At 34.7% G+C, this 26,800-nt stretch overlaps 3 protein-coding genes and 1 pseudogene across 3 annotated transcripts; all 4 read right to left on the bottom strand.

Annotated features, from left to right (window-relative positions):
* Nucleotides 1-2,934: 2,934 nt before the first annotated feature.
* Nucleotides 2,935-5,309, bottom strand: LOC107613125 (elongation factor 1-alpha). Its single transcript, XM_088496428.1, has 3 exons — nucleotides 5,157-5,309; nucleotides 4,188-4,676; nucleotides 2,935-4,096 (listed from the first exon to the last, which is right to left on the bottom strand). The coding sequence occupies exons 2-3, from the start codon at nucleotides 4,647-4,649 to the stop codon at nucleotides 3,212-3,214; spliced, it is 1,347 nt and encodes a 448-aa protein (XP_088352554.1). The 5' UTR covers nucleotides 4,650-4,676; nucleotides 5,157-5,309; the 3' UTR covers nucleotides 2,935-3,211.
* A 1,389-nt stretch (nucleotides 5,310-6,698) lies between these two features.
* Nucleotides 6,699-7,311, bottom strand: LOC107614291 (5-OH-xanthotoxin synthase pseudogene; annotated as a pseudogene).
* Nucleotides 7,312-8,226: 915 nt separating this feature from the next.
* On the bottom strand, nucleotides 8,227-9,759 carry LOC148547031 (uncharacterized). The gene is made up of 3 exons (XM_088496429.1): nucleotides 9,714-9,759; nucleotides 9,370-9,608; nucleotides 8,227-9,279 (listed from the first exon to the last, which is right to left on the bottom strand). The coding sequence occupies exon 3, from the start codon at nucleotides 8,819-8,821 to the stop codon at nucleotides 8,465-8,467; it is 357 nt and encodes a 118-aa protein (XP_088352555.1). The 5' UTR covers nucleotides 8,822-9,279; nucleotides 9,370-9,608; nucleotides 9,714-9,759; the 3' UTR covers nucleotides 8,227-8,464.
* A 9,730-nt stretch (nucleotides 9,760-19,489) lies between these two features.
* On the bottom strand, nucleotides 19,490-21,567 carry LOC148547032 (uncharacterized). Its single transcript, XM_088495259.1, has 3 exons — nucleotides 21,207-21,567; nucleotides 20,067-21,049; nucleotides 19,490-19,930 (listed from the first exon to the last, which is right to left on the bottom strand). The coding sequence occupies exons 1-3, from the start codon at nucleotides 21,565-21,567 to the stop codon at nucleotides 19,490-19,492; spliced, it is 1,785 nt and encodes a 594-aa protein (XP_088351385.1).
* Between the last annotated feature and the right edge of the window lie 5,233 nt (nucleotides 21,568-26,800).

The following is a 26,800-nucleotide window of genomic DNA, read 5'->3' on the forward strand; positions in this document are numbered from 1 at the left end:
TACAAATTAAAACACTAAAATAATAATTTAAATAATAACATATAATTTAGAATTTTATTATTTAGGTTTCGTATTATAAAAAAATTAAGTAATCTTTTTCTTAACACTACAATCGAAATATCTATCTTTTTATATAAGATAATGCTACATATTTATGTTCTTTTGTTAACCAAGTCCACCCAAGTTAGTCTAAGATAACAAAAATCAGTTATCACTAACATTATTTCAAGTATTGTTGTTTAACTTGGTTAGACTTAGTTCATAAAAAGATTTGGATGTGTAGTATTATTCTTACATATATATAAGTAAATACTTATTTAAAAATTTACTTCTCATACAATTAGAAGCCAATATTTATTGAGATTCATAGTTGAGAAAGTTCTTTCAATTAATGCAATTGTTATGAAAAAAAATTAAAACTAATATAAAAAAAGATAAAAAATAATCTTTCGAGTCGATTTCTAAAAAAAAACACAAATTTCATTTAAATTGAGAATTGATCATTCCAATGACATCTAATATAAAATTTTTAAATTGACTATGAAGTACCAAAAATTGAATAAAAAATTATTGTGGGGTCAAATTCAATAATTTAGTGGGGCAAATAAATATTATTATCATATACTACTCAAAAAAATTTCAAATTGTAGTGGGGGCGGTTGCCCCCACAATTATATATGTACGTCCGTCCCTGCTCCGCCTCCTCTTCCTTCTTCTTCTCTTTTTCTGTGCGTTTCTTCTCTTTTTTTTCTTCGCGTGTTTTATCTTCATCGTTTTTTTATTACTGTTGTTGTTGCTATATTTTTTTTTTCTTTTTCTTTCTATTGATTTTGCAACATTATATATTTTTTTCTTCTTTGTTTGATTTTTTCTCCCAAGAAGAATTATAAGAAAACGAAATAAGAACACGGGAAGAAGAATCAGTAGAAGATGAGGAGGAGGAAGAGGAAGAATTTTGAATTATGCGTAACTTATCAAAATAAAAATACACCCAAAATTCTAAAAAATATACTCAAATATCTTCGTGTTACATCCAAATGTTTTCGTGTTACACCCAAATTTGCTGAGTATAGAAAAATGTTTCCTCTAATGCTGCATTTTTTCTTTTTTTTTTTCCTTATTTCTTTCTTTCTTTTAGTTAAATGAATATAAATTCATCATCTTCCAAGTAATTTTACAGCATTATGTGTTTTTTCTTTTTCTTTGTTTGATTTTTTTGTTTTTATTCTTGTTAATAGAGTAAAAGAAGAAACTTGAGAAGGTAAAATAAAAAGAAAAAGATGAATAAACAAAAAAGAAGAATAAGATAGTGATGATGATGAAAAAAAAAAAAGAAGTGGTAGAAGATGAGGAAAAGAAATAATTTTGAATTAACCAAAACTTATTAGAATAAAATACACCCAAAGTTTCTTAAAATACACACAAATATCTTTATATTACACCTAAATTGTCACCAAAAAAATATTACACCTAAATTTATTGCAAATACAAAGAAATATTTTTTTCAATGCTAAAATTTTACATTATATTCAATTCAAATCATCAACGATAAAATATTATTCACCTACAGAATCATAAACTACTAACGAAAAAATTAACTAGAAGAAATTTCAATGAAAAAAGACGGAGGAAGTGGTAGTGTTGGTAACGACGATAATAAAAGAGAAGAAGAAAAAGAAGAAGAGGAAGAGGAGGAAGAGGAGAAGAGGAAGAAGAACGTGCAGCAAGAAGAACGTGAAGAACGGCTTGAAAAAAACGCTTGTATGTGGAGAATTATTCTTTCCTATCTATCTTTTGTTGTGAAACTTTTTTTTCCCCCAAAAAAGTTTTTGTGGATATTATTTAGAAAGAAGAGGAAGAGGAGGAGGAGGAAGAGAGGAAGAAGAACATGAAGAACGGCTTGAAAAAAATGCTTTTATGTAGAGAATTATTCTTTCTTATCTACCTTTTGTTGTGAAACTTTTTTTTTTCCCAAAAACTCTTTTGTGGATGTTATTTCTTATGCTATAAAAATATCAATGTTAATTATAATTCATTCATTTAAATAATAATATCATTTTATAATTTTAACATTATTATTATTATTATTATTATTATTATTATTATTATTATCTTTTTTATTTCAATTTTAATGAATTTATCTAAATAAAAATATTATCGTATATAAATATCAAAGTTTATTCGAGCAACAAAATTTATCTTTTAAAACTTAATCGAGTTTCTTTGTTTAAACTATGCTGCAATCTACCTAGTTTATAAAATTATTTTTAGTTGATTAAATAACTTGTGAATTAAATATATTTATAATTTAATTATCAAATAATAAATATATTTTTTTATTGTGATGACAAAAACACAATTTCAAAATAGATTAATCAAACATATCTTCAATGTTTCTTCTGTTTGAAAATACAATTCATTTTAACAAAGCAATCACATTTTCTACAACATGAAAATCAGAAAATGGAAATAATTTTCAGAAGTTAAAAATAAAAAATATTTTCTAAAACAATTAATTCTAAAATAACCCTAAACAAAAATGAAAAGCCAGCCAGACTTATTTATTTTCACCAATTGTTTCCTCTTAGGCTCTTATCAATCAATCTGTGTGGTTTTTTTATCAGCTCCGAATGTCGAAGAATAGCATAAAACAAACATTCTATTGTCAAGCTATGCTTAACACGTAAACAGTTGAAGTTATAGTAATACTCAGATTTCCAAGATAGGTGGAACTCTTTAATTCCACCAGCACAAGTTGATTCAATTGAATGAAAACACTTAACTCTTCCAGAGGAAGAGCATTGCTATTATCAAAATTTTGTTCAAAAACCTGCCAAGAATTGGACATTTTAACGCAATGAAGATCATGCTGACGACAAATTATATAGTTATATCTGAGTATATGACCAGTGGAAATAAAGATAAGAGGCAAAATAAAAATAATAAAAGATAGATCTATAAACGAAAAAAGAAAGTTTAACCAGAAAACCAAATCATCGAAGTTTAAAACTGAACACGACCGAGAAATCAAATACTAGCATCGCCACCGTCTATCAAGCACCCAATTCTGAGACTGAGTACTGTACAGAGGTAGCAACAACCTACGACACCAAACACTAAACAAGATACTTAAGGTAGTTCCGCCAGAGACATAGCTGACGAAACATTTATTCATTATCATAGATGTAAAAGCATGCTGAACCCGCACGGTTCATTTGCCAGCTTTCTTCGCAGCAGATTTAGTGATCTTAGCTGAAGCATCCTTCTTCTCAACGCTCTTGATCACACCAACAGCAACAGTTTGACGCATGTCCCTCACAGCAAACCTTCCAAGTGGAGGGTACTCAGCAAAAGTCTCAACAACCATTGGCTTTGTGGGAATCATCTTCACCATACCAGCATCACCATTCTTAAGAAACTTGGGCTCCTTCTCGAGCTCTTTGCCAGAACGCCTATCAATCTTGGTCTGGAGCTCAGCAAACTTGACAGCAATGTGTGAGGTGTGGCAGTCAAGGACTGGAGCATAACCTTGGCCAATCTGGCCAGGATGGTTCATGATGATAACTTGAGAGGTGAAGCTTCCAGCCTCCTTAGCAGGATCATCCTTTGAGTTAGAAGCAACAAAGCCACGCTTCAACTCCTTCACAGAAACATTCTTAACATTGAAACCAACATTGTCACCAGGGAGAGCCTCAGGGAGAGACTCATGGTGCATCTCCACAGACTTAACCTCAGTCTGGAGTCCAGTGGGGGCAAAGGTCACGACCATACCAGGCTTGAGGATACCAGTCTCTACACGACCAACTGGAACAGTTCCAATACCGCCAATCTTGTAGACATCCTGAAGGGGCAGCCTGAGAGGCTTGTCAGAAGGTCTCTTTGGCTCATTGATCTGGTCCAGAGCCTCAAGCAGGGTGGGTCCCTTATACCAATCAAGGTTGGTGGACCTCTCAATCATGTTGTCTCCCTCAAAACCAGATATTGGTACAAATGCGATCTTGTCAGGGTTGTAACCAACCTTCTTCAAATAGGATGAAACCTCCTTCACAATTTCATCATACCTAGCCTTGGAGTATTTTGGGGTCGTTGCATCCATCTGTAAAACACATCCACAAATAAATTAGAACGACAAGAACATCATCAAAATCAAAAGATGGCTGAAAATATTTAGCAAAAGTGGATTATACCTTGTTGCAACAGCAGATCATCTGCCTAACACCAAGGGTGAAAGCAAGAAGAGCATGCTCACGGGTCTGGCCATCCTTGGAGATACCAGCCTCAAAACCACCAGTGGTGGAATCGATGATCAGAACAGCACAGTCAGCCTGGCTGGTACCAGTGATCATGTTCTTGATGAAATCACGATGACCAGGTGCATCGATCACAGTGCAGTAGTACTTAGTGGTCTCAAACTTCCACAGGGCGATGTCAATGGTAATACCACGCTCACGCTCTGCCTTGAGCTTGTCGAGAACCCAGGCGTACTTGAATGAACGCTTGTTCATCTCAGCAGCCTCCTTCTCGAACCTCTCAATCACACGCTTGTCGATCCCTCCAAGCTTGTAGATGAGGTGGCCGGTGGTGGTCGACTTGCCGGAGTCGACATGGCCGATAACGACGATGTTGATGTGACTCTTCTCTTTTCCCATTCTCTACAGAAAAAACTCAACAAAACACTGCACAACACCCGCAAACACGAAAAACAGAAAGAGTCAACTCCAGAGACATACAACAAACCACACATCAATGATCAAACAAGGCATATCAATAAATTAACCATCCACACCAGAACAAGACATAAACCACAAGAAAACTAGAGATATATAGTAATAATTCTCATAATTGTGACGATTCTAGGTAGATAAAAGAGATCAAAACGTATCTGCAGCTAAAACATTCAAAAACAGAAGAAAAAGGTAAATAGATACAGTGATTAAAAGATCTAACACAATTTTAAGGAATGAAAGATCATTATGCGAAATTCAGAGACAACGGTATTGATGATGAAGAACATATCAATAATCAAACGAAAAGAATTGAGAGACAATCCATGAAAGCGTAACATACAAGACCCTGCTTTCCAGAATAGAAAGCTGAATCGGATCAATAAACAAGAAATAACGAAGAGAAACAGAGATCGGAAGAAGAACCCTAACCAGTGAAAGAAGAGGATTGGAGGATGAGAATCAGAGAATGGGTGTGATCGCGAATGTGTGAAAACGAGGAATTAGGGTAGGAGTGATACTTATAGTATGAGAGACAGTGTAGGGTTTGTTTTAAAAAATTTGATGGACCATAATACCCTCGTTAACTCCCCTGTGTTGCTTTTTGCTAATTTTTCGGAGTGGCGGCGCTAGGTTTGCGTGGGCACCACGTTTAAATTTGTGGGTCCTTTTGGGACACTGGCGGCGCTAACGCTGGAACAATCGGAATTTAGCTCACCGCCCTTAGTTAATTTTTTATTGTAAAATTATTTTTTAATGTTATCTTTTAGAAGATATAGGCTATGGATTCCTTACTCCCACTTTTATGTGGGAGTATCATTAGCCAACACTAAAATAATTACAAAAAGAACCCCATTTTTTTGTTTTTAAAAAAATCAGTAATTAGATATTGACCCTCTAATTACTCTTTTTTACACATTGTTCTTTTTTCTTTAATTTCATATTCAAAGTAATGGTGAGAGTGAGACATTTGGTCTGCTAGGGTTTTGTTTTCCTCCTTCAATCATCGTAGCGGTGTAGCCATTCTCTCTTCCTCTCCCTCCGCAGTCTCTCTCGTTCGCTGCCGCCGCTTCGCAAGACGCCGCCGCCACACTTGGAGGTTAGTTAATCATTATTTTTTTTTCAATAGTCAAGAAATTTAATTATGCTTGCAATGAAAACTTAGAAATCTATTCAGTATTTTCACTGAAAATAATTTTATTTGTATATGTATCTGGTCACTACCTCTATGGTAAATACTAAATAGAGCAGCACTATCTAATCTAGTGTAGTAGATGTAGATCAACTCAAACTTTTATGAACAGAAAAGAAAAGAAAGTTGTGGAGGCACGTGAAGTGCCATCAACTTCTGTGTATGTGTTGTGGCCAATGGCAGTGAAGGGTGTCTTTTGGATGCTTGCTTTTCTAGCTGCATAAACGGGTAATTATTGGAGAAAGAGAACCGTTATGCGTGACAATGTAAAATTGACCTCACCATTATTTTATATTATTCATTTAACGTTTTATTATAATGCTGTTGAATGGTCCTTGTTGCTAAAACATTATTATACTTTACTGCTATTACTGCTGTAACCTGTAAGTGATTAATCTTTGTTGAATGAGACTTGATTAGTAAGCTGAGTTAATTGGAATTTCTAAGGGGGGACAAAATCTAAGATAGCAGTAGCTTAGGCATGGTGGATGAACTCAATAAACTATTTATACTCAAATTGGTTTGGAATTTTGGTTTGGTTTGAGAAATCAATTCATTTTAAAATGTAATCAAACTAAACCCTTCTGGATCCTTCCAAGTTTCAGGGTCTCTATGGATGGCAAACACATTTACGTATACTATCGTCTTGGCTTCAATTTCATACCCTGCTATTCTGCTATTTTTGTTGAATTCTCTTGGTACCAATGGTGCAGGTGCATAATATCTTAATGTTTCTTTGATCACTGCTTTCAGATAAACAAGCTTTTCAATATCTTCATCTTCTATGAATGGTTTCTTGCCATATAAACTTCATATCTTCTTCCGAACGCAATCCTGCACACTATAGAACTCGACACGGACATCAATATCTCACTCAGATCCGTGGTTTTCGAAGAACTCACGTGCTCTGATATCTTGCCTAACATTCTTTCCACTTCAGATTTTCTGATGTGGTAGAATCCAGAGATTCGCTTGGAGCTGAAGAAATGAACGACGCAGATCTTCCTGATTTCTCTCCAGTACTCGCTGCATGGAGAGAAAATCAAATCGAAACCGTTGTAAGAGAGTCTAGTGGTTCCGAGCGACGGAGGTCTGCTTGAAACGTCAAGATCATGGTCTTTGAGAACCTCCTTTGCGAGTTTCGGTGAGGAGATAACTATGGCTGGTTTGAACCCTATTTGAAGGGAGAATATGGAGCCGTAGATCTTTGAGAGGTTCCATAGTTGGAGATTGAGGTTGGAGCTGTCGAGTTGGTGGAGGTTTCCGATTATGGGAAGTGGTTTAGGACCTGGTGGTAGTGGTTCTTTTGTGTTGTTGTTTCTTTAAGTGATGAAATATCACTACTGCCATTAGAGGAATTGCAAGAAGAAGCAGATAATACAGAAATGAAAACATTGAGTGGAAGAAATTGAAGAAGCCAATGCAAGCTAAGGGTGACTAATTAGTTATAGAGAACGATCAGATACACTTTGCTGCTAAGAAAATTAAATTTCTTACTATATATATAGAGTTAAACCTTGTAAAATTAATAGTTGAGAGTCGTTATTTTTTTTCTTTTTTGTAGTTATGATATTTGATATGATATGAAGCAGCCGAAGAAAATTCATAGTCCAAACGGAAGTGCAGTATATATTTTTTATGTTGTATATTCTGGTAAATCAGCAGAGAATTAAAACTTTATATTAAATTAATGTACTAGCAAGAGATGATATAAGACCAAATGCTCTGAATAAGAAGACAATTCCAAGTCGAAAGAGTTGTTACAATTTATATATGAAGGCTGGTGTATGTGTAGCAATTGAAGAGTATGCAACTTTTGTGTGACTCTACTCTTACATTCGACAAGTGGATTCATACTCATTTTGACAAGTTACGTTTTGTTGAATCTGTACTAGATCCACAACAATACATATATGTTGGAATTCATTATTAATCTATTATCTCAGCTTATACAATGTACCAAAAAATACGCACGCTTTCTTGTCTCCTCAGATCAGAGGTGCCGCTTCATGAATTTTTTTTATGAAAAAAGTATAAATAGACAATGAGAATACTAAACAATGTGAATAATGAATATATTATATATTTAATTTAATAGATATGCAGATAATTATGTTTGTTATTTTTAATTGGATGGTTATTTCTTTTGATATGCATATGCCCTTCGATGACACTAAATTCAATTAAACCAAAGAAGTAATAATATATCTCTTAAGAAGAATCGAGGGATAAATAGGGATAAATACATTACTGACAAATCTTGGAGATTAAGCTTCATAAACCTAACTACTAACTGTTATATCAGATTCATCCATGAAAGTATTGGATTTTCAATGTGTCATGAACATTAAATCTGTTTGCATTCTCACTGGTGGCTGAATCATGAATTCTCAGCCTATCAAATTTGGTACATCAATTCTGATCCAATTTCTATAGCAGCAATATAAGAACAGAAGATAACAAAACAAAAGGCTAAAACAGAAGTATCTTATTACAGATTTTAACTAAATACATTTCAATAGGAGGGTTATTTTGTTATTGTCATGTTTTAAGAAGGATGGACCTTGCCAGAAGAGATTCCCTTCCAAGCAGATTTCATGGAAGCAGTGGATGAATTGAGTGCAGCCTCAATATACTTCTTGGAAGCAATGGAGGCAGCTTTCTCCATCAAATTTCCCATCTTTCTTGCACCCTCAGCAGTGTTAACTAGGCTCTCCATTTCAGCCTTTGACATGCTCTCAAGCTCCTCTTCGAAGCGCCGGAACTCGTCCATGGCACTTTCCGTGATAGAATCAAGGTAGTCCTGAGCTTCCTGCATGGAAACCTCAGCCTCTTCAACCTCTTTCTGTTGCTCAAGTTCTGCAGCTGCCCATGCCTTGTATGACTCAATCTCAAACAGCTTCATGAGGACGATTTTTATGGTCTGGGAAACTGTTCACTTTCTCTTATCTCTCCGAAAATTGAATCCCTTGAGGTACAAGGCTGTAGTTGGATCAGGGTCCCTGAAACCGGGCATTTGAAGAAGCTTTCAATTTCCAACAGTTCGGGTAATTTTCCATATTAAGTGATTCTTGTACATATAGTTTTTTCTTACTGGCTGTGTTTTCTTGTTCTTATATTTCTTTCATCTCATGTTAATTGTTTCCAGGGAGGGTATACATGATAGATTTCGGAAACCTCAATGTTCTGGAGTTCCTGTCGATGCGAGGAGTCCAGTGGTGCTGGGATGCAATATGTAAAATGCTGAAATTGGCAAGTGAGGTGAAGCATCTTTTTATGAAGGTTGAATTCACAGGGGACTTTGAGGCTCTGCAACCCTTTCCAGAGATTGATTTTGTCGAATTTTTCAATAGCCATCCAAAGCTGCGCAAGATATAGTTTTTGAACGAAATATGAAAACATACCTAATATACAACACATTTAAGATTCGGAATATGAAATCAAGATGTATACCTGATGAACCAGATGAGCGATTTAGGGCCGCAGAAACCTCTTGTCTTATTGAGCGTGGGAGGCGTGGCGCGGCGGCGGAAGCAGGGCGAGGCGGAGGCAGGGTGCGGCGGCAGCGGAGGCGTGGCGCGTCGGCGGAAGTAGGTGGCGGAAATTTGCAGCAGAGGAAGGGTATGAGAATGGCAGGGATTGCAGTTGTCTGAAAACCCTAACTGCTTCTCTTCTCTGAAATGCCCCTGAATCTGAAATAAGAAAAAGAACGGGGATGGCAAAATTAGGGTTTTTTAAGAACTCTAAGGAGAGTGGAGAGTGAGGGCAGAGTTAGGGAAGGAAAGAAAGGCTTCAACCTGGTTGATGCTCTCCAAAAATCAGTAATCTCTCAGTTTCTCGTACCAAAGAAGGGAAATGGGTCAAAATTAAAAACCAATAATTTAAGAGGTCAAAATTTAGTTAGTAAATTTTTCAAAAAAAAAAAAACGGGGTACAATTTGTAATTATTTTACTGTAGGTTAATTATACTCCCACATAAAAGTGGGAGTAAGGAATCTATGGCCTAAAATTTATGATTTAAAATTTTAAAAAATTAATTAATATTAATTGTAAAAAATTTACTCGTTAATTGAATTGATAAACAAGATAACTGATTTTTATCCTTAAAATTTTTAAAAATTAGTGATTCAAATATAACTGTTTAATAAGTTAAACTGATATCTACATCAGTTTTAATTTTTTATCTTATCCTATCTTATTCTTTCATAATAATAACAATAATAATAATAATTTGAGTGCAACAATCCTCTAAACCCTGTGTACTCTTTGCTGCCCTTTAGATTAGATTATAGATTATGACCCAATTTTTTCAGTATCCCAATTAAAACACACACAAAAAAATAATAAAAACAAAAACCACAATGTGCATTGTGTATGTATATAGCCGAAATGCATCTATAATAGTGGGCTTTTAGTCGGTTGCAAATTCCTATTCCCAATCCTCGAGAGCTCAGCCTCCTATTTTTCACAATTGCCTAATGCCTACTCACTCAAAACTTTGATTGTCGCTCTCCTCCTCATATACTTGGCTACCATATTTTAAACAACTTCGATTAAGTTGAATTATATCGAAACACCTTTAAACACGGATCCTCCCATCCTCGCAATCCAGAAGCGCGTGCAGAAGAGTAGCCATAGGAGGGTGGGTAACGCGATTATGCTCTCTAACGCTTTGTTTGGTAGTGAAAAGAAATAAGGAGAGAAATTGAGTGAAAAGAAATAGAAAAAAAATAAATAGAAATGAAATTTAATTTTTATTGGTGTGTTTGGATAGAAGAAAAATAGGATAAAAAAATATTGAAAGATAAATAATTTATGTTGTTTATTTAAAAAAATGAAAATAAATAAATAAATTAAATTATATAATGATAATATTACTCTTTATATTATATAATAATGTTATTATGTATATAATTATTATGTAAATATTTATAAATGTCGTTAAATAATAACAACAAAATTAAATTATATTTATAATATAACAAGTTAGGAATAATAATAATAATAATAATAATAATAATAATAATAATAATAATAATAATAAAATTAGGTTGAAGAAGAGTCTTTTATAAAAAGAGAATGGTAGGGTTTGAAATGATGGAATGGAATGAGTTTTTTTTTTTGTTCTTTTTTTGCCTTAGTTGGGGAAAAAAGTTTTTGGTGAGTTCCTTTCACTTTTTAATATGGTTGTACTTTTTCTTTTACATTTTCTTTCAAAATCAAACAAGTAAAAGTATACATTTCCCTTCTATTTCTTTTCGTTTATATTATATTCCCCATATTTTCCATCTAAACAAACATATCGTAAATAGGAGGAATTAATTCGGGTTTATTGTTTATGTTCTTTTTCAGATCCCCATTAAGAAATGCATTCTTCACATCCATCTGACTGAGAGACCATTTTTTAACCGCGGCAATGGCAAGAAGAGCTCGAACAGACGTAAGGCGAGCGACAGGGGCAAAAGTCTCTTCATAATCAATACCATACTCTTGCGTACAACCTTGAGCAACCAAGCGGGCCTTATAACGGTCAATAGAGCCATCAGAGCGAGTCTTGATCTTGTATACCCATCTACTGCCCACAACTTCCTGATCAGAAGGAGGATCAACCAGATCCCAAGTGTGTGCTTTTTCAAGTGCCTGTAATTCTTCTTGCATTGCTTGTTGCCAATTTGGGTTTGAGGAGGCTTCTCTGAATGTCTTAGGTTCATGTTGATGAAGAATAGTAGAAAAGCAATGGTAATCAAGAAGATGAGGAGGTGGATTTCTTACCCTAGAAGAACGAGCGGGAGGAGGAGGCATGACGGTAGGATCAGGATCATCGTCCGGTCTGGAATCATCGGGAGATGGAGAAGGCGGAGGAACAGGATGCTGTGGAGGGTCACTCGAGGTAGAACCCGTAGAATCATCACTAGGAAAAAGATCAACATTGGGGTTAGTAAACAAAGGTGACTGAGTAGTGGGAATCGACTCAAAGGATGAGAACCGAGAAAACATGTGGTGCTCCCAAAAGACAACATGACGAGATATACGAATACGTTTAGAAAGAGGATCCCAACAACGATAACCCTTGTGTTCAGTACCATAACCAAGAAAACAACATATACGAGCCCGAGGTTCAAGTTTACTATGTTCATGAGGCTGAAGAAGAACAAAACATACACAACCGAAAACTCGAAAAGAACTGTAATCTGGGGGGGTATGATAAAGACGCTCAAAGGGAGTAACATTACCAAGAACAGAAGAAGGGAGTCTATTGATAACATGAACAGCAGTAAGAACAGCTTCACCCCAAGTACGCTCAGGACACGAAGAGGAAAGGAGCATTGCACGGACGGAGTCAAGAATGTGACGGTGTTTGCGTTCAGCTCTACCATTTTGTTGAGACGTACCAGGACAAGAAAACTCAGACAGAGTACCCTGTTCTGCAAGAAAGGCTAAGAGTTTGGAATCACGGTATTCCATAGCATTATCACGTCGGAAAACCTTAATGGCCTTGGAAAACTGAGTTTTAATCATAGTAGCAAAGTTGATATAGATCTGAGGTAACTCATGGCGATTAGTCATCAAATAAACCCAAGTAAAACGGGAATAATCATCAATGAAAACGACAAAGTATCGAGCTCCGCCCATAGAGGCAGTGGGAGCGGGGCCCCAAACATCAGAGTGAATGAGATCAAAAGGAGAGCAAGCAAGAGATGAATTATTGTGAAAAGATAAAGCAGGTTGTTTGGCAGTTTGGCAAGAAATGCAGTCAAAAGATTCATTCGGAACCTGACCTAAAACACCCTGAGATACAAGAGGACGCAGTTTTCCTAAGGAGGTGTGGGCAAGACGTTGATGCCATAAGTGAAGGGTAGAGGGAGAAGAAGCAGCACAGAGATTTGGTACAGGAGGAATATGAAGACTTTCGAGTTCAAACAACCTTCCGACCTTACGTCCAGTCCCGATGATCTGTCCCGTCCGAGGATCCTGTACACGACAACCAGAAACAGAAAAGGTGACGTCAAAACCCAGATCAACAAGTTGACCAACAGAAATAAGATTGAAGTTTAATTTGGGAATGTAGTAAGTATCAGGAAGATTAAGAGATGACTGAGAGATAGAACCCTTGTGTGTTGCATGCAAGAGGGAGCCATTTGCAGTATTGACAGAAGGTCCATTTGTAGTTGCAGACATGGACGAGAAAATATTACGCAACGGAGACATGTGGTTAAAGCAACCCGAGTCAAAGTACCATTTAGAAGTACCTGGAGGGCTCGATAAAGCAGCAGGGGTATTACCAGAAACAGATAGAAGACGCTGTAGAAGAGATGCAATATCAGATAGAGAGACAGTGGTAGGTTCAGTAGTAGCAGCAACAGCAGAAGCAGGCGCAGAACGTGGTGGACGAGTAGGACAGGTAGTAAGCAAATGTCCCGAGAGCTTGCAATAACGGCAGAACAACTGTGAACAATGGTAGCTAATATGCCCTTTCTGGTGGCATGTGCGACATTCAACAGAGGGACAGCTGGAGAACGGGTGCCCGAAACGGTTACAGTTGCGACAGAATGCCCCCTTTCTGTCTGTGGCAGCAAAAACATCTGACTTTGCCATAAAAGTAGTCATAGAGAACAAGGATAGGAGAGAAAAACTGCAATTTCGGAGCAGAAAATGAGGAAACGGATGGCAAAATCGGAAAGAGCTCACCAAAAAACCTTAGGGAGGGTCCCACTTGTCTGCCACGTCAGCGCCACGTCAGATTCCACGTCAGCAGCCACATCATCAAGCAATGACACGTGGCACACGGGGATTGGAGACGCAAGACACGTCAGCAGCTGACAGGGCGCGAGGTGGCGCGCAGGTTGGATGGCCGGGTCGGGTCGGTATCGCGGGTCGGACGCGGGCCGTCTCGCGTCTGGTTGCCACGTGGGGCTTGGATGAGCCGTTGATCTGGAGCGCTGATCCAACGGCGACGGATGCTTCTGGAAGAGAACGCCTGCAACCGGACAGCCAACTTCAGGTGGCGCGTGGCGGCGCGTCCGGCGGAGTCTGGAGGTGATTCCGGTGGCGTTGAAAACGTTGCAACGAGTTGAAGGCGGCGGTAGTGGCGGTGACGAACCGAAACGGCAGGAAGGGGTTGAAAACGGAGCACAAAGTACTGCTCGGAGACAATCGGACGGCGAACTTCAGACGGAGCGTGGCGGCGCGTGCGGTGGTTTCCGGTGACGAGGCTGGACTCGTTGAACTCGCAACGACGAGACGAAGGCGGTGGTAAGGGCGGTGACGAACCAAAGCGTCTGAAAAGGGAGCAAAAGAGAGACCAAAGAACACTGACGGAAGAGGAAAAACAAAGGACTATAAACTAATATTCATGGAAAAAAAAAATGACCTAAGCTCTGGATACCATGTTAGAAACAAGAGACTGAGAGAGTAATCTGAAAGGTGTCTTATTGAGTTGTCAAAAGTACAATATACAAGAGGTATTTATAGGTGCTAAATGAATCAGAGTAATAAAGGCATAGAATCCTATAATTAATATACAGATATACTACATAAATGTAGTCGATACTAATTGATCCTAATTAATGCTAATGATTCTCTAACAGTTTAAAAATGACCTGATTGAATCGAGTCTCTAGGTCTACCCATGAGAAAAAGAAAAAACATGGAGTTAGGTATAGCGTACAACTCCGCCCATATACTAATAATGCAATCCAAGCTCACTAAAAATAGTAAATTCTGATTAAAAAACATAATGATATTGTCTTTTCTTCCTAAGCGGGTTTATCAGTGCTTAGATACTAAGGTAGTGTTTATTTTGAGGTATTGGAATAAAAATTGAGAGATTAAAATTTAATATTATGTTTTTTATCCAAAAATTGATACTAAAATTTCAGTGTCTATTTTTTTTATTTTTAATTAATTCTAATTATTTTTTATGCAAATCAAATGTGGGCTTCATTTTTATTTTAATCTCCGTTTTCTATTTTATACCAAATATAATATTGAGACTTATTTCGGTCTTTATTTCCTAATTTCTATCTTTCAGTCTTAGGATCAGTTTGGCTAAACTTCTTAAATAAGTTTTTTTGAAAAATAAGCTTAAAATATAAGGACTTTTATTAATAACAACTTCTAAATAAGTTATTTTGTGTTTGAAAAATTATTATAGGAGTCCTTGTTTTAAAGTTGTGCATTAAATAAGAATTATAAAATAGCTTTTGAAAATAGGAGAAGTCACATTTTTTAACTTCTTCAAAAACTCTTAAATAACTTTTTGAAAAATTAAAAATTTACCTAAAAAATTATACCAAATACTATTAATATAATTTTTTATAAGTTAAAAGCTAAAAAAAATAACTTTTGAAATTTTCCAATCGAACCCTTAATTTATAAACTTCTATCTCTCTTTCAAATGCTATCTAAACGATGTAATATATTACTTGAATAAGCATAAATGAGTAAAATGTCAAAGTGATACATAACAGTACCATATCAAATTATCAACTAACAGGAGACAGTACACTACTATTTGTTGTTTTGTGTTAAAATAATCATTTAGAGAAGTTTGTGACTAAAATTTGTCGATTTTTTTCTACTTTCTGATGATAATTTTAGTAGATACCAGAGTATTACTCTTAGCAATAGAAATTAATATTTGTTGCGGGAATTCTATAATAATAGATATAAAATATCTTTTTTTTTTTCAAGAGAGCTTTTGTTACACTTTTATCTAACCAAGAGTAGGAAAAAGAAAAAGCTGCTATAATAATAGTAATATACATAATATTATAATAATAAATTTGTATTTTTTAAATTTTAAATTTTATTTTAAAAAATAAAGTATAATTTTTTATTATTTATTTTATAAGTAGGATTAAGAGAAATTATTTAAAAATAAAAGATCATACTTTATTTTTTAAAATAAAAATTTAAAATTTAAAAATCTAAATTTTATAATAATATATGTACTAGATCAAAATTTAAGACATACATTATTATAAAGGGGAGACTCACGTCAAGATGCCCAAAACAATTTTTTTTACAGTTGCTGAGGTGTCACTTTGTGATTGGTCAATTATAAAATCGGTTAATAAAATTTATTTTTAAACCAAATGCTTTAAATCCAGTTTGACTCAGCTGGTTTAAATAAACCGGTTTAGTTTTTTTCTTTTTTTGTCCTTTTCTTCCATCCATCAAACTACGTCGTTTCACAATCCCTTCTCCTCCCTCAACCTCATACTTTCACAGAAGCTCTCTCATCTCTCATATCTCATTGACGCGAGCCCAGATTTCTCTTTCTATCAGCATCATCCGAGAAGCTCGTCGTCAGTCTCCTCCGATCTCGCGTGCCTTCCTTGCCGTCGTCATCACTGGCGGCAGTAGCCGGAACTTCCCGACCTGGACGTCGTCGCCGCTCCATGTCTTGTCACTGCCTCGCAGTCAGTCTCGCGCGCCGTCATTGTGCCCGTCGACGCCGACACAGAAGCAGCAGGTCCCCGACTTCCTCCTCGCCTTCAGCTAACTCCTCGGCTTCCTTCGCACAACCTGGTCCTAATTTGGTGAGTTTTCAAAAAAAATTTCTGTTCGTCTTTTTTGTGTTTGGTTGCTGTGTTTGATTTTTTTGTCAAAAATAATCACATTGAGTGAAGATCACCAATATGGGCACATGGGTATTCATAAAAAGATGAATTGTATGAATGATTGAAGCCAAAATTGGAATTTTTTACTATTTTATTAATAATTGTATAATTGGGATCAAACAAAATTAAATGGGTTATGCAAAAAACTGGTAACTAAAATTGAAATTGATTTTGAAATAAGTAGTGATGAAAGGGAAACAGTAATATAAAAAAATATAATTACAGAAGTAAAATTGGAACGGAAAAGGAAATGAAATAAAATTCAATTGAGAAAAGTAGCACTTATCCAGAAAATTGCATGTGAGGTTTATTTTTCTTTTATTTTTCCTTTCTTCTCTTCATACTAAAATTTCTTTTATAAAAAAGGAAAATATATCCAGGTATTAAAATGATTTATAAAACAACTAAGTTTCACTAAACTTCCAATATTGTATGCCTAAGGTAAAGAACATACCTTGGTTACTCGTACATTCTCAGGTAGCTTCAAGGATCTACAGAAATAAATAAATAAATTTCAAAAGACGAACTGCAAGAAAAATGGTGTAGTCCATCCATAACTACCACAGATGGGGCCCTTTCTAAAAGTGCAGCACTGCTGGTAGCAGCTGGGGAAATTGGATTTATTGTAGGCTGCCACAGCCACAAAATTCTGTTTCAGTTTGCACTCAAAAGATTTCTCACAAACACAAAGGATAAGTGGATTTTTTATTTCATTATTGATGGAGAGAGTGAGATTTACAAGAATATTAGAGAAAATGGTGTTTAACAAGGGTCTGGGGGCGCGTTCTTTGGGAAGCACAATACGCAAAGTGCGTATTCCCCTACAATACGCAAAACCCGTATTGCGTGCATGGTCGACACGCGTCAAAGAACTGCAAGCCCGTGAATAAGGTGATGTTTGACTGTCTCTCTCTCGTCAATGTACACAAGCTTCCCCAATTCGCAAACATTTTAAGAGACAACCACAGTTTCAAACGTTCCTTTCCTTCTACTCTTTAATACTTCTTCAGTTCTATCCGTCCATGCTTCCTCCTGCAGAGACTTGGTCTTCATTTGCCAAATTTGTTGTTTCTTCAAGTTTTAACAAGTAAGTTATTTAAATATTATTAATATAATTAGTAGATTAACTGTGTGTTTTTTTTATTTGAAATAGAGATAATGTGATAATAATATATATAGTTATTATTTAAATTAAATAGTATTTATTTATCAGTAGTTAAAAAAATATATAAATAGAAATTATACTTTTATTATATATTTAGATGAATGATGATGATGTTAATTAGTAATTAATATTAATTAAATATATTTTAAATTTAAATATAATATTTTAGTTAGTCTATTTAAATCAGAAAATAAAATATAATTGTGAATTTAATTTATATGTTAGAAAGTTTAAATTTAAATAAATATTTAAATATGTTTCAGTTTTAATTTTATATTAATATTTGAATTTAAATATATTTTGAATTTATGTATATAAGTAAATTTGACGTTACTATATTTTAGCTTTGTTTATAAAATTAAATTTAAATTTGACTTTAAGTTTACGTTGGTTTTGATTATAAATTTAAATTTGAATTTGAATATATTTGAAATTTAAATCTATATTTAAATCTACCTTAAAATCTGACTTTAAATATATTTTGGTTTTAATTAAATATTTAAATTTAAATTTGAATAAAATTTAAAAGTATGAAAATACATATTTATAATTTAAAATTATATATTTTTTGAAATAAAATACAGTCCAAAAAATGTCGTTAATTACATTTTGGTTGGTTTTCGGTATTTATTTAAAATTGAGTAAATATATATTAATAATTTAAATTTAGATATAAATTAAACATGTTTCGAATTTAACTATATATCTAACTTTGAATTTGAATATATTTATAGTCATAATATATATTTAAAATTGAAAATATTTTTAATTGTTAATTTAATATGTATTTAAATATATATTTAAGTTTGATTTAAAATATTTTTTAATTTAAATATATTTTAAATATGTTACAGATATTTGATATTTTTTTCCTCAGGTGCAGGCACCCATGGCTGAGGATGATAATGTTGGCGAGGATGATAGTGATAGTGACAGCGATGGTGATGACGATGCAGGTAATAATATACTATTGTATTCATTACTATGGTATATTAGTGTATGATTGTGATATATTTTTGTATTCGTTATTGGGATATATTAGTGTTTTCTTGTGATATATTTATTATTGTGATATATTTATTATTGTGATTTTTTATGTCATATAGGTGGTGCGGTAGGTGCGGATATGGCGGATACTTCAGATATTCATGGTAAAGGGTATAATCTGAGGATTGAGCCAACACGTAGAAGTGCAAGTAGATATACCCCTTCCACAATCAAGAAGGCGGTTAAGAAATGTACTAAATTTGTGAAAAAGACATTTAGCAAATAATTGTTATTTATCTTTTAATTTAAGACCGCAATTGTAATTGTTATGAATTTTATAAATTCACATCAAATTCGAACACACAGGAATTTCATAAAGTAGTATTTAATACAATTGATGTAGTATTTAAATCCAATTCCTAATGAAGGAAAAACCAAATGCACTAAGACATAGGTGCAGATCCACCAGCACTAGGCCCTGCACGATGGGGGCATCTACTTCGATTGTGGCCTTCGCCTCCACAAAGCCTGCAACGCCTAGGACCACGCATATCACGCATATCCATTTCATTCAATAAGCGGGTTATTTTGGGACGCCCTTTGGAAACCGCTTTAAGTGCGGATTAGGTATGTGTCTTGGTCCTTGATACACCGGCCATGTTGCTGGATTTCCTAATGGCTTAAACCGTGCTCTATACACCTTTCTTATCTCATCCATCCTATAGACCTCATGAACGTATTGTTGTCAATCAAGTCGTTGGTTCGCACAACACGCAAAGACATGGCGACATGGGATTCAATCTGTCTGAAACTCACCACAATCACAATATCGTTGACGGAGATTCACCGCATACTCGATACCAATGGGCATCTCACGTACCTCAAAGATCTCATTTTGCCTGTCAAATAGGTTAACCTGGATGTTTCCTGCTGCTTGCTGATTTGATTGCAGTTTGTTGCTAGCATATTCAGAAAATACATGTCCTGCATTCCTTCGAACCTCAGCCTCAACCCTCTTCCTAGTGAACAACTCATTTAGCCTATAAAAAGTTCCCTTCACAAGTGACGTGATAGGAAGATTTCGAGCTCCCTTTAGTACTCCGTTGATGCACTCCACTAGGTTTGTGGTCATATGACCCCAACGGTATCCATTATCAAATGCCAAAGCAAATTGCTGTCGTGGGATTCGATCAAGCCATCGCGTGTAAGCCTCACCACGTTCACGCAATCTTGCATACTACACATTAAATTCATGCACAGTCCTACAATAGCCTGTAAATAACCAACAAAACAAAATCAATAAAATGGATGCTATATGCCTTGTAAAAACAAATACGCCTTAGTTTCACAATAATCTACGTACCCATATTGACTATCAGCTTCTGTAAATACGGTGCCTTGAAATTCCTCAAAAAGTTGGATGCTATGTGCCTAACACAAAACATTCGGATAGCTCTTGGAGGTTCCCATGATCCATTACTACGAGCTATTGCTGAGGTAATAGAGTTGTGACGATCAGAGATAAGCCCAACACCATCTCGAGTCACCACATGTGTGCGTAAATGAGTAAGAAAGAAGTGCCATGCATCAGAAGTCTCACCCTCAACAACGGCAAATGCAAGAGGCACAATATTGCCATTGCCATCCTGAGAAACTGCAACTAATAGAGCTCCTTTATATTTCCCGTACAGATGTGTCCCATCCACCTGTACGATTGGCTTGCAGCTCCTAAATGCTCTGATGCAAGGATAAAAGCTCCAAAATACCCGCGTCAGTATCCTTACATCATGGACTACCTCATCCCCTTGGTATGCTGGTGCAGTTTCAATCTCGACTGCTGCTGATGGATCTTTTTGTACCATTGCTTCAAACCACGACGGCAAAGCTTCATAAGAAGCTTCCCAACCACCAAAAAGGTTTGAAATTGCCTTTTGCTTCGCGAGCCATGCTTTGCGGTAACTCGTCGTATAATTGAATTTTGACTGCACTTCAGCAATTATTGATTTCACTTTCAAAGATGGATCAGCTTCAACCAATGGCTTTATCACCTCTGCAATCATGTCTGAATTTAGCTTGGCATGATCTTGAGAAATTCTAGTTCTAGTGCATGTGTGACTACCATTGTATCGCCTTACAACCCAACAAAACTTTCTCTTAATAAGACTAGCTCTAATAAGCCAATCGCAACTTGTTCCGTATTGTACACACTTAGCATAAAAAGTCGTTGGCTCAGATTCACACACCCGGTAATCCACTCCCCTGCGAATGGTATAATCTTTAATTGCTGCAATAACAGTCTCTCTAGAACTGAATTCCATGCCAACAACAAATTCACCGTCCGAAACAACAACAAGATCTACAGCAATAACAACAACAAATAATTCTAACTATTGCTTTACAATTCAATAATAATAATAATAATAACAATAATAATAATAATAATAATAATAATAATAATAATAATAATAATAATAATAATAATAATAATAATAATAATAATAATAACTGCTTACTTGAATTGATATATTCAGGAAATTCTGGTGCATTCATAGCGTCTACATCCAAGGCATGCATGAAAGAAGGCTCTCTAGATGGATATTGGCTCGCCAGTGCATTTGCCACATCTGCTACGTTAGACTCAACTATTATATCATCTTCACCCACTTCTTCAGTTGGACCAACAATTTGGTAGGTGCCCTCAAATTCCTCTTTGCTTTCACTGTTATAAACAGTCCAGTCGATGTTAGCCTCCGGTAAATCAACCTCAACTAATTCTTCAAACTCAACATACAATTCGAGAATAGACACTTGTGCCCGTGTTTGTTGGTAGATCGAAAACATTCCTTGCATACTTCCTTCGTCAACCACATTCATCATTTGAAACTGAACGAAACCACCGAACACTAAAACAGGCTGTCTATAAAAAATATTAACGACTCTCTTTAATACTTGATTATCACCACATTGACAAAGTATACTCTTAAATTCCTCGTATGTTATTGCAAAAGGAATAACAATATCACGTGGATTCTCACAAACAAAACTCACACCCTCAGATGTTTGGGGAAAGATTTGACTATTATAATACATTTTCAAACTAATACCTCTCTCCATTTTTATACTCTTACATTCTCAAAAAAATAAAACACTCTCACACTCAATCAACCTAACACCGTTCCTCCTTTTATAGTACTTCAATTATAATTTTTTATTTACGAAAATACAATACGCAATTTGTGGATTAACAATACGCAATTTGTGTTTTTGCAATTCGCAGTCTGTGTATTGTCCCTTTAATATTAAAAAACACAATATGCAGACTGTGTATTGTCCCTTAAATATTATAAAATTACAATCCGCTCTTTGCGTATTGTCCTCATGGCTGTGGCAGGCAGATTCTGCTCCTGACAATTCGCAGAGTGCGAATTGTCCCGCCGCCAATAATTTTGCAAAACACCCTCACTTCCAATATTGAGGCATTACACCAGGTTTTTTACAATAACTAAAAAAATGAGCCAGGATAAGTATATAGTACTATGCTGTAACACAGAAAATTGAATAGGAACACTATAATGCAAATAATCTATAATGGCCATAACAGAATTACCTAACTCACCCTAACCATTCCTTATTACTAAAATGCAAAAGTACCTGGCACCACAATATTTACCATATGCACTTCAGATTTTTAACATAGTAATTGTTGTTACCATAACCACTGCGACTGCATCATGGAAGGTTAAAGGAATTCTCATCCATTCAATAATATATATCTAAATTATAGAGTATACTACCGAACTTAAAATTTAGGTTAGGTTCAATAATAATGAAACCATTGCTAGAAAAATTATGTATAAATTATTATAAATAAAAAAGAACAATATATATCTAAATAGTCCAAAAACAGTAATATATAAATCATTATAGACTTAAATATAAAGATAAAGTGTACTTCAAACAAATTTAAAATGGCCTAATCAATCCATAACTTAACTAAATAAATGTGTTCTTAAAATACACGATTACGATTAATAAATTTTTAACTAGAAGCGTCTTAAAATTCTAAGTTTGAAGGACAGACTGCTGCATCTTTTTATTCCAGTCAGCAACAGCAAGCTCTTTTATCATATTTCGTTTCGGATTGTGCCATTTGTACACCAAATCTACAGCCAATCGCATCCTTGAGTAATCATTGACAACCTAACAGACAGTTACAATGATATTATTTAATTAAATAAACCCAACAAACTAAACATTATAAAATTCATAGACGATTTTCCTATCCATGGCTTATTGACGCCCCAATAGTGGTTGAGGATCATCCATTCAGCGACCCAAATACCACAATCATTCCTTCACCACAATTCAAGGCACACATTAACAAAGCAATAATATAAAAGAACGGCCAGAAAAATTAACTTGTACTCTAAAAATTCATATTTTTAAACTTACGAATTGGCCTTTTGTTGCTCAGAGAATTTATATTTAGAAAATTGAAGGTTTTTAGGTGAAGGTGTTTCTTGGAAGTTTTTGTCAGATATATAATAAAATTGAAACATAGTTATACAATATTTTGGACAATATATAATAAATAATAAATGTATATATTTGAATTATCTTAAAGGGTAAGTAAGAAATATACTGAAGCTGTGTATGGCCATTTCATTCATCGTGATGAAACGTTATAGTCATGCCATAAAAAATTCGGGGCCACTTAAAGTGGTTTTCATTCTAGCAGGAATAGAAGACAATTGTGATATAGTTGTACCGATATTTTGTTTCCTAATGTGTTAGATATGATATGATTTTATTTTTAATTCTTTATTATTGCATTAATCAATAATTTTTTTTAATCTTAAAAAACTTTATACTTACATTAAAATAAAAATTTCCCTGTGTAGTTGGTAATTGTATCAATAAATTTCCTTTAAAAATAAATGACTACTAGAATATTTAAAACTGATGCGATCGCTCTGTAATTTTCAGTTATTATGAGAACTAGTTGTATTTTAATCTTGAGTTTTATACTTTTACTTTCGTGTAAAATAAAACAGTCTCTAATTTTGTAAGCGCTCCTTTTTTTTTCTAAACGCGATTCTTGAGGAAACGTCAATACACCGTACACCTTTTTGTTTAATCACACTTGAAATCTTATAACTGACTGAATTGAATTCCCTTTACATGATTTAACAAATTAAAAGATTCAAAGCTTTACACTAGAGCTTTAGACAAGAGGCTAACAACATTAACCACGAGATGTAACCAAATAACTATACTCGGATTGAATGGAGGCACTTTCGCCATATTTCGTTAAATCCCCATATTTCGTTAATTGAGGTCAGTAAAATTCTTTATTATAGATAATTTTATACTCCATAAATACAACATATCATCAGCTGCGACCGAGTTGTATCTCAGAAAAATGAGAATATACATTTTTGGGGAGGAAAAATAGAACAAATTTACACCGATAATTCCTCCATATATGTTATGACAGTCAAGTCAGCAGATGTAGACTGTTTCCTTGGATAGAAAAAGGGCGGCAAGGGTAGTTCAAGTTTTTCTAACTATATCATGCTAACATGCATCCACTATTTGCCACTCATGAAATGACAGCCTTGTCCAGAGTCACTGTCAAAAGATTGAATTCACGTCCCAGAGACCAAGTTAGATCATTGTGGGCATCAATGCTTAAGTTGTATTCCTTGAACTGGCCGTTGTAAGTTATTACAGACATAATGGCCCTGGAAAATTGGAGATGTCGATAGTTCAACAAGCATATAGGTACCATAAATTAATTCAAACTTGGTAAAGGCAGAAATTGTTAACAATTGGATTCTACATTCAGATCAATGAACAATTAGTTTGAAGTGACTATACTATATAGCTACTTAAATAGTTCTAAGTCTTGATTTTCATCTAACTGACCATAGTTTACGTTATTATATATAAGGAATTTGATAAGAACTACCTACAGATCCTTAGACCATTATAGTATTAGTCCTACATGACCAAGAAAAGACTATTAAGTCCTACGAAAAGTTGTACAAAAAGAACTACAACAAACCTTGTGCAACAGAACAGCAGCTTATAGATTTGAGAGGTATATCATGCTAAAAATTATAAGCAACCAAGTTAAAAACTAATAGACATTTGCAGGATCTCTGTTTAAGATGAAGGTCAAAACTCAGTCTTAGAACACATGTCAAAAGCAAACAACAAACACCAGGGGAGACGAGCATCAATGGGATAAAATATAGACTAAAAAAGTGTAAACAATCGCCTTAAAGACTAGAGGAAGCTTAGAAAAAATAAGAAAATGTTTTAACCAATGAATCATATGTATTTAGCTCATGTTTGTAGCAACCAAAGACATGTAACAAATAGCAAATCATCGAAAAAAATGAATAACCATACAGATCTGTCCTGCTCTAAGCATAACTAAGCATGATATTACATAGTAAATCATCGAAAAAAGGAGAAATATTAATTTCTGGCAACGATCTCCCTTTAACATTCATTTTCATGCACTAAGTGATTATTTAGCAAGACAACAACAAATTCAAGGTGCAATCACTAATATATTCAACTCACATTTCCAACAACAAAAATATTTAGCTAAGTAATTATTTGAGCATGACAGTAACAAATTCAAGCTTCATTGATGATAATCAGTACAAAATTCATCTTAGTGATGATTTTAAGCAACAAAGAAACTAGCTCAACAAATTATTCAAGGTTCGGTGGTAATAAATACTAATAAATTCACGACAATGATGATTTTCAGCAAAAATAAAAACTAGTTCAGTTATATATTCAGCAACAAATTCAAATACAGTGATGAATTAGGGCAACAAAACTGAAAAAAAGGACCAGAGGAATTTATTGGAAATCACCAAATCGGGGACCAGCTTCTGGTTGGGCGAAGGAATCTGAGGGCGGGGAGGAAGCTGACGGCGAGATTCAAAGTACGAAGACGACAATGATGACCAACCTCGGGACCGGCTACTTCTGCCGCCGGAAACGACAAGCGCGAGAAGGCGCATGACTAAGTGCGAGACGGTGAGGAGCCATGGAGCGACGACGACGGCGACCAGTCCCGGGTCTGGGTGCTTCTGCCGCCGGAGACGACGAGCTCAGGGAAGGCGTGCGAATGCAACTGAGTGCGAGATGGTGACGACTGGCGACACGGAGAGCGACGGAAACCTTGAGTGCGAGACCCGAGACGAGAGAGGGAGAAAGCTTGAGATCGTGATAATGAGCAGAGAGATGAGACGAAGGAGACGAAGGAGATGCTGATTGCTGGGGCTAGGGCTTTTTTGGGGTTAGATTGAGAAATTGGTGAGCCATTGAGATTAGGTTTGCCTTGGCTTGGGCTTGGACTTGGGCTACCAAGGGTTTAGAGTTTTTTTTTAAGGACTTAATTGTATTACCCAAAAAAAAGGACTTAATTGTAATTTTATATTTTTATATATTTAAATGTCTGCGAAATAAAAGTTAAGGATATATTTGTCATTTTGATAAAAAATTTAAATATGATTTGGTTCAGATTATGTAAACCAATCGGATCAAATCGGATCTGATAATTATAATCAACCGATTTTATTTTGGTTTATTTAAAATATTTTATTAACCGATTTAATATTTCGTCTAATAACAATGTGCCACATGTAACGTCTTTAAAAAAAGACATTTTGAATAACTTTATCAGAGTGACCACCTTATTATAATGTTATACAATTTGATGAGAAAGTTGGCTGGTTCTAAAATTCGAATTTATCCAAATTTTATTTCATAAAAGATAGATATAGTTGGTTAGCAAGAAAAAAAAAATTATGGTTGGACAGTTTTAAATAATTGACTTTGAATTTGGTTATGACGATTGAATATTTTTGAAAAGATTATGATTTTGTTTGGTAAAATTTTTTAGAGATATTTTTTATTTTATATTTGATAAATCAAAAAGACTATTTATTTATGTTTATACTATTAAAGGATAGAAATATTTTTTAAAACACCTAAGTGAAAGTTTGAGAAGTGTTACATTTTGTTATCTGATTTTATTAAATAGAATATTCTTTTTTATATACCAGATTGCCTTATGGGT

This window comes from Arachis ipaensis, chromosome B8, assembly GCF_059453495.1.
Source record: "Arachis ipaensis isolate K30076 ecotype BB chromosome B8, ASM5945349v1, whole genome shotgun sequence".
Classification (NCBI taxonomy): domain Eukaryota; kingdom Viridiplantae; phylum Streptophyta; class Magnoliopsida; order Fabales; family Fabaceae; genus Arachis; species Arachis ipaensis.